The sequence below is a fragment of the Dendrobium catenatum genome, unplaced genomic scaffold (genome assembly GCF_001605985.2).
Source record: "Dendrobium catenatum unplaced genomic scaffold, ASM160598v2 fragScaff_scaffold_1022, whole genome shotgun sequence".
Lineage (NCBI taxonomy): Eukaryota > Viridiplantae > Streptophyta > Magnoliopsida > Asparagales > Orchidaceae > Dendrobium > Dendrobium catenatum.
In genome coordinates this window covers 1,370,823-1,379,615 of record NW_021319484.1, presented here as the reverse complement: position 1 = coordinate 1,379,615, position 8,793 = coordinate 1,370,823, and the positions used below count along the sequence as shown (strand labels likewise).

Here is an 8,793-nt window from a genome sequence, read left to right as displayed (position 1 = left end):
TTGACAAGTGTGATCACAATGCACAAATTATTTTGATTGCTAAATGATGATGAAAAGGTCTTCTTTCCCACCTTTAGAGTAAAAAAAATCATTAAAAGTTGTTAAAAGTTGGTTAATAAAACTGAGAAAAACAGATTCCAAATTCATAATCCGTTAAATGCTTATAATAATCAATCACAGTTATTAATTTATTCGAAACCTTAATAGGCCAAATTGTCCAAAAGAGCAATATCAACAAAACCGCATTTTTTACTTCTTTTTTGCCATAAATTTCATTGTTTTTCCTTTTTTTTTTAACTGATTAAGCCGAGGAGCCACAGAGAGGGAGGGAGGGATCATAAAAGTCAAAAACTGAAATCTTTGAATCGAATCGGCGAAAAAGTTTCCAGCTTGAATCTCCAGCTGCGCTTTCCGGCCTCTGATGCAAGCCGATCCGGAGTCGCCGCCGAAGACCTCCTATGGTGATCAAATCGAGCTTCTCGGGAATTTATAGTAACACCGCAGCAGCCGCTGTCACCGTTGCCGTCGAGAACACGACGACGAGAGATGAAGAGCTGAATCCGTGGCGGCGTTGGCTCCTACGATGCAGATTAGGTTGTCGCCGAGCATGAGAAGTATCACTATATCAACGAGCAACAATGGGTTATTTGATTTGATGAAGGTGAAGGTCTCTGCTCGCCATATCTCTTATCGGATCTTCCACATCGTCCTGATTCTTGCTCTCTTGCTCCCATTCGTCTTCATCCTCACCGCTCTCATAACCCTTGAGGGCGTCAATAACTGTTCCTCCTTCGGTAAGCTTCCTTTTCTCTTTCTCTATCTATCTATCTCATGATGGATCCAAAGCTGGGGATTGTCGATTTGGTATAATGGATTTGGTTTGGATGATTGGATTTTTACTCTTGCTGGATTGATTGATCTTGGGATGAGGGGGAAACTGTATATTTGGATTGGAGGATGTACAAATTTGAATTCTCTTATAAGGCGTCTACCCTTTTTAGTCATAACAGTCAATTCTTCCCTATGAGAGTATATTCTAGTAAGACTTCTAAATTGGATACCATCTTTCGTTTTTTTTACAATCAGTAACCAGTTCAAATTTCTGGCTCTTATATATTTTTGTACGACTTTGGCTTGTTAGCTCAAGTTTTTCTATTGTAACTGAATTCATATTGAATGGTATATCTGTATTACATCTTTAGTTCTCATGATTTCTCATTTCTTCTTCTTTACTCTGGATTATAAGCTTCTATTCAAAAGTTAAATATGTGAAAAAAAAAACTTTCTGAAAAGTCGGTTTGTTTGATATGAGAAGTATTGCTATTTTGAAATTTCACCTTTTTAATGACTTCATGAGCACACGAACTGATTTATGAAATAGCTCGGATTTTTATGTTGAAGTATGATGATTTTAGTTCATATTGTTAATACATTAGTGCATATCTAACTGTAATATTCTTGTATTTTTTCCTTTATGGCTTAGATATCAAGTTTACAGATTATAGTGGATGTAAAAGCAACAATTCTGTGACTTAATTCGAAGTTGTTGGCTATTTTGAGTTGAATCTGAATGGACATGATATTACACGGTCTTTTAATATTTTTCTTGGCCCCTCTGCAATCTAGAACTACATCTAGTAAATGGTTATCATCTGAAAGTTCTTACCTCTCCATATCTTCATGAGAAGCTTTTGGGTCTTCTATGATTTTTTCTTAGCTGCTTAAGTACTTTGGTTAATGTATTTTAGGTGCTGTATTAATTTGAAACCCGCCTCACTCATTCTTCCCTATTTGTCTGTCTTACCGGGAGCTAACATTCTCTCTATTCTAAATGCAATACTTTTTTTATGTTTGTCTGCTTTGTAAGCAAAATGTTCATGTTATGGATATTTGGTTAGAAATTCCCAATTATTTACATTAAATTTAGAGTTTTTTCTATGTTCAGGGTTTAGTAAATGGATCAATATTTGAAGAGGAAAGAATGGGTAGAGATTTATGATGACAGACTTCTTGCTTATCCAGGGCTTTGACCTTCAATTTGGAGATATGATGTCAATGATATTGATAGAATTCGAAAGAAATATTTGGAAATAGTAATGCAACATTATTAAAAATACAAAATAGATTAAGAAACCTGTAAGCATTACTCAATTCATCGATTATAATGATATATAAAATTTTGTCTTAATTGTATATATATATATATATTTTCATATCAAAAATTATGCATGCTTCTTAAAATGTATAGGATATAAACAAATTGATTCAAAACCACAAAATAAATCATCAATTAAGTAAGTTGGTCATTATTATGTTATCAAGCTCTTAACAAACTACTTGTCAAACCACTAGTTAAACAATAATGAGCATGTTCTTGAACAAGAATAAAAGAGTAAATAAATGTTCAAGTTTGTTCAATTATCTAGATAAGTGAACATAAATAAGCTTTATATAAATGAACCTCAAGCTGTTCATTGATAACACTTGTTCGGTTACAGCTTTAAGGTGCAAATATATCCTTTTGAAGTACAATAACTACAAAAGCATTATGAGTTATGACAACTAATCTTATTCATAGATGACAAATCCTAAATAGTAGGGATGAGTGCTAATATGCATGATTATTGAATTTATATTTAAATGCATCTATGTCTCTCAAATAATTTGTGTGCCTTTACATGATTCCAAGTCAAATGAAGATTCTCTTCCAACACTTTTGAAATGTGTCGGTTATATTTCTTTGTTGGTTTCACCACAATTGTTGTACGCATGAGCATGATAATGATTAGACGTTTAATTTTTTGAATTATTTTTTTTTTATGCATCGAGTGGTGGCATAATACTAAGTGTTGCAAAGATGAGGATGCTCAGGTGGATGAGTGGATTTACCCTTAGAGACAGGATACGAAATGAGCATGCACGTGAAAAGGTTGGAGTAGCTCCACTGTAAGATAAGATTAGAGAGAGTCGTCTTAGATGGTTTGGTCACATAAAACGACGGCCTTCCGATGACCCGGTTAGAAAAATAGGGGTATTAGATTTGACTTATATTAAGAAAGGTAGAGGTAGAGATAAAAAGACTTGGTTAGAAAATATTAGAAATGATCTTTCTTTATTAAATTTAAACGAAAATGTTACTTTTAACAGGATACAATAGAGAAAAAGGATTCATGTAGCCGACCCCATGTAGTGGGACTAAGGCTTGATGTTGTTGTTGTATCGAGGGGTGGCATAATAGATGTATTTTTTATGTTTTTTTCCCTTTGTCACTACTACTAATTATTGTTTACTGAGGGTTTGGCCTAACCTATTTTATTTTCTGGTTCAGTTTGTTTGGGAAGGAGGCTGGGTCCAAGATTTCTTGGTAGTGGTGATGATGATTCAATGGTACCCTAAAGAGACTTCTGCCCCTTTTGTTTAATTTTCAAGCAGTCTATTATTAAATGTTTACATTAATGTTGTTTGAATTTATTTGTTTCAAGGAAATAACATAAGCTCATGACCAGTGAATATTGCTTCATTTTTGCAGAGACTTATGAGAGATTTATATAAACTAATAGATCAAGCAAATGCTGTGGAAATCCCATCAGGCATAAAATTTCCAGAATCATTTAGCGAGTTTCTTTCTGAAATGAAACATAACCACTATGATGCAAAGACATTTGCAATCATGCTGAAGGGCACAGTATGTAACTAACTATACTTTTTCTTTGTTTCCGTTGTTCAAAAAAAAATTTTTTTTTTTCATTCATCACATAGTATATTATGTGGATTTACTGGTTGATGCTTGCTTGACTTTGCCTTTATAAGATAATTTCCTTGAATATAATTCAATAGAAAAAAGTATTTAATCACTTGGTAGATCGTACTATATGTGGGCTATATGGAGGTGGGTTTTGCTTCCTCTAGAGCTCTAGAAATGGTTATTTCGTGCATTTCCTGGGAAGCCTTCAACAGATGAAAACTTGGAACTACTTATTGTTTGATAAATCTAATTTCTGCCTTATTATTTGTTAAAGTTAGGATTTTGTTAAATCCTTTTTTTTATTTATTTGGCGGGGACGTATCTGTTGTGACATAGGGCCTGATCTCAATGGATCGTGACAGTAAATGCCACTCTGCCACGTACAATACCCCGTCGCGAATTTAAGTCATATGCAAAGGATTCAACCCATCGTAAAAAAAAAAACTTGAAAAATGAAGATTTTGTTAAGTCCCTTTATTCACATAATTTAGTGGATTTTAGGGGTTTTCTGTATTACATATCTTAAATAGTGAAACCAATTGTCAAACAATTTATCACGATTTAGCAAGATTTAATAATATTCATGTCAAACAATTTTAAGGTTTTAATCCACTTAAGATTTACTAAATCTGGATTTTTCGATCAACTAAATCCTAGTTAATTACTACTTGTAACCAAACAGCCCCTTCGTGTTCTTCAAAGAGCTTTAAGTTCAATTACTTGAACTTCTGTCTTGCAGATGGAAAATATGGACAGGGAAGTAAAGAAATCAAGATTGTCAGAACAGTTGCATAAACACTTTGCCGCAATTTCTATTCCAAAAGGCCTCCATTGTCTTTCCTTAAGGTTGACAGATGAATATTCTACCAATGCACTCGCAAGGAAACAATTACCTTCTCGTGAAGATTTGCCCCTTCTCTTTGATAACTCCTACCACCATTTCATTGTAGCTTCTGATAACATTTTAGCAGCTTCTGTTGTGGTTGGCTCAACGGTCAGGTCTTCACTGAATCCTCAAATGATCGTCTTTCATGTTATCACTGACAAGAAGACATATCCAGGCATGCACTCATGGTTTGCTTTGAATCCTGTTTCTCCAGCCATTGTTGAGGTGAAAAGTGTTCACCAGTTTGAGTGGCTGACAAAAGAAAATGTGCCTGTGCTGCAAGCTATGGAGAGTCACCATGGTGTAAGAAATCATTATCATGGAAATCCTGTCTCAGGCATCCAAGCAAGTGATAATCCAAGAGTTTTTGCTTCAAAACTGCAAGCTAAGAGCCCGAAATATATTTCTTTGCTCAATCATCTTCGCATATATCTTCCCGAGGTAATCGAATCAACATAGACAAGTTATATGTTGTCTTTGTGGAAGTTAAAAAGTGACTTTTAGAATTTGAATCTGAAAGCATAATTGAAGGTTTCAAAAGGAACTGTAATTCGGAGCAATAATGGTATATCTTGCTTTGGAAAAGCGTTTCTAGGAGGAGAAAATGTAGAAGTACCGGTTAATATGACATTTTGATCCATTCTGAAAGCCTTTTTCAATATTTAAAAAGCAAAATTTTCAATATTTAAAGTGCTATAGCCTTTTTCAATATTTAAAAAGTCTTACAGCAATTTTTTATAGTTATCACAGTCTAACAGATCTTGTTGTTGCAGCTAAGCAGAACTTTGACATCTATCTTGAAAGCAAAACTGTAAAAAATTGTCAAATATGCCGTTACTTTTACTGAGTTGCTGCAAAGTACTTTAAAAATTCCATTCTAAAAGCAATTTTTTCAAAACAATTTTCTCCCGAAAAAAAAAAAACTGAGTCTCTTTCTACCCAAGTTAAGGATCCATTTTGGGTGGCTACAAAAACCATTGTATGATTGTTTTAGTGAAAATATATTTTTTGTAAACTTTTGTGGATATTATAATTTTTTCCCTATTGAAAAAGTTGGATTAACTTTCTTATTATTATTATCATACTCGAGGCTTGAAAAGTAGCAAGAGATCGAGGTTTAGTCAAACAGTATTGTTATTGCTATATCAAAGGCAAAGCCATGAAAATCAGTTCCAAACGGTCCCTAAGTGCCTCTTTTTACTGCCAAATTTATCAAATTTCATGAAAAACTGTAAACCATACTTATTCCACATATCAATAACTTTTTTTTCTCTAAAATTCATGCAAACAGCTCTTCCCCGAGCTGAACAAGGTGGTCTTTCTTGATGATGATGTTGTTGTTCAGCGCGACTTGATCCCACTTTGGGACATTGATCTTCTTGGAAAAGTAAATGGTGCTGTTGAAACTTGTAAAGGCGACGACGGCTGGGTTATGTCTAAGCGTTTTAGAACATATTTCAACTTCGCTCATCCTCTGGTATCGAAAAACTTGGACCCCGACGAATGTGCATGGGCCTATGGAATGAATATCTTTGACTTGAATTCATGGAGGAAAACACAAATCAGAGAAACTTACCACCATTGGCTAAAAGAGGTAATTCTTAAGTTTTTTTTGTCATCTCATACTTTAGTAGGAAGTCATTTGAAATTCTAATGGAAAATAGTCAGGTATATTTGTGCTTCATGTTTCCTTTCAAACAACATCATTTTCTCTCCATATGCCATGAATTCTTCCTTACCTTTTGACTAATAAAACGCACATTTACTATTGTATGTGACAGTGTTGTATCAATATATGACAGTATTATACATAAATAGCTGCTTAATTATAGTAGCAATACTTAATTACCTTAATTAAGCTTCTTTACTTTTTGTTTTGCTATTGGTACTGGGAATATGTTCTCCTACCGAATAGGGTAAGGGGCATATTTTATTTTTGAGAAACTTTTGGTAAAGTAAAAGCCTTTTCCTGCTTTTCTTGTTCTCATCTTCTTCTCATCTTCTTCGCTCGATCAAGCGTCAAGTTGCTAGTGATGATTACCTTACCTCTGTAATTTTGTTAATTATCCAGTTGATGCCCACACACTTACAAACTTAGAATACTCACAGGTGGATTTGTTGCTATTATTAACTTATAAAATTTTATATTCCATCCTGTTAAAAAAACTAAATTTTCATATATGATGTGCACTTTCATTGAACATTCTTAACATAACTCTTTAAAAAACTTGATACTAATATAAATTCTTTCCATCCTCACTCGTAGAACAAATTAGTCTCAAGATTCTTGTGATTGACTTAGGGTTCATTTGGGACGGCTTTCTTGCTGCTTTTTAAAACAACTTTTTAGTTAAAAAATTAAAAATTTTGTACTAAAAAGCTGCTTTAAGAGCAATAAGAAAGTTGTCCCAAATGAAACCTTTGTTGCAATTCTTTACATAGTAAGTTAGGCCATGAGATTTGAGCTCAAGACCTTAACAACAAATTTCAAGATCTTTATCAGCTAAGCCAACAAACTCTCACACAAGTTCATATTAGTACTATTCTTCTAAATGAAGTATTTTTCGATGACAAACTAATTTTTTTTTTTGCTCATCTCCTTCTTCGTAGAATGTGAACTCGAATTTGACCATTTGGAAGCTCGGAACGTTGCCTCCAGCTCTAATCGCATTTCGCGGACACGTGCATCCTATCGATTCATCATGGCACATGCTAGGCTTGGGTTACCAGGAGAAGACAAACTTAAATAAGGTGAGAAACTCTGCTGTCATCCACTACAATGGCCAGTGCAAGCCATGGCTAGACATAGGTTACAGACACCTTCAACCATTTTGGACAAAGCATGTCAACTACTCCAATGAGTTCATAAGAAATTGTCATATCTTACAGCCTGTTGATTAGCTCCAGCAATGCAATATATATCTATACAAGGAATATGTTATTTCATGTTGTAAACTAGAAATTGCTGATTATTAGATAAGGAGGGTGATTTTTGGTCTTCTTGTTTTGGGGAGCACATTGCTTCCCTTTGACAGTGAAGAGAATTAACAGTTACTTTCTGCAATAGAAATTTTGCTTATATATAATTTAACAAGAAGTCACTATAACATATGCTCTTAATGATATTGAGATCAAAACCATTTTCATCCATTTTCATCAAATTGTAGAATGTGTACTTTTTTAATTTAAAATTGAGAGTTTATACTTTATAGTGATGGTGATCCACAAAGTCGCCGAGCATCAATGTTGTTACTGACAACGTGCTTTGAGCTTATAGGAGATTATGTTTATTGACCGGACCTTATAGGCAATAGCATGCATCAACGTTGGTCGCAATGATGAATAACTAATTAGGTTGGCATCAATGTTGGTATTGATGGTATACATCCGCCTAATCTATAATGACGTACATCAACATTGGTAGTGATAATGGGTGATCAAGTTTGTAGGTGTTAACGTTGATATTTGGTTTTGATGGTGGACAATGAAGTTGACAAGCTTCGATGTTTATGATGATGGTGTGTATTAGCTTTATAGACAATATTGTGTGTCAATGTTGGTGACGATGATGTCTGATGAGGCTGGTGGTAGTCTGATGGTATTGATTGGCTGGTGGTGGCCCGATGTTGGTGTTTGGGCAAAGGTAGCCATCAATGTCGATGGCGGTGATCAAGGAGTAGTGGTGATGGCAATGGGTGGGTTGCGGCGGCTCGAAGATAGAGGAGTTATGAATCAAACCTCTATGATCTCCAGTCTCACTCTATTTGTAATTTATGAGAAATGCATTACCCTTAAATAGCCGAAATTCAAAACACCCATCTTGTTAAGAAGTTCAATTTGACCATAAGCATGAAATAGCTAGAGATCAAATGACGCACATGATCCAGGCTTATTCAGACTCGGATCAAATCACTTTCAGTTGTTAGGTCCGTCTCTTTGATATATTTAGTTCAACTGCAAGATTTATAAAAAAAATTGGAATTTGAATGATCCTAAATTTGATTCTAAAAATTTCTAATTTCAATATAAATCAAGATTCATACTTAATCAAACAAATTTTCTAATATATAATAAATCAGTTCCTATATATAAAACCTCTATAAAAATATCATAGGTACTATTTTAAGAATTCTAAATTCTTTGTTTGATTATGATTATTTAT

General features: G+C 34.0%; 1 protein-coding gene across 1 annotated transcript; it reads left to right on the top strand.

The window, feature by feature from the left end:
* The first annotated feature begins 260 nt into the window (after window positions 1–260).
* LOC110099429 (probable galacturonosyltransferase 13) lies at window positions 261–7,725 on the top strand. Its single transcript, XM_020826571.2, has 6 exons — window positions 261–794; window positions 3,329–3,387; window positions 3,530–3,685; window positions 4,485–5,072; window positions 5,923–6,225; window positions 7,242–7,725. The coding sequence occupies exons 1-6, from the start codon at window positions 584–586 to the stop codon at window positions 7,530–7,532; spliced, it is 1,608 nt and encodes a 535-aa protein (XP_020682230.1). The 5' UTR covers window positions 261–583; the 3' UTR covers window positions 7,533–7,725.
* The last annotated feature ends 1,068 nt before the right edge of the window (window positions 7,726–8,793 follow it).

Coding starts and splice junctions, on each gene's coding strand:
- LOC110099429 (XM_020826571.2), top strand. CDS start 584: ATGCAGATTAGGTTGTCGCCGAGCATGAGAAGTATCACTATATCAACG. Junction 795..3,328: donor CAATAACTGTTCCTCCTTCG/GTAAGCTTCCTT, acceptor TTTCTGGTTCAG/TTTGTTTGGGAAGGAGGCTG. Junction 5,073..5,922: donor TTCGCATATATCTTCCCGAG/GTAATCGAATCA, acceptor TCATGCAAACAG/CTCTTCCCCGAGCTGAACAA.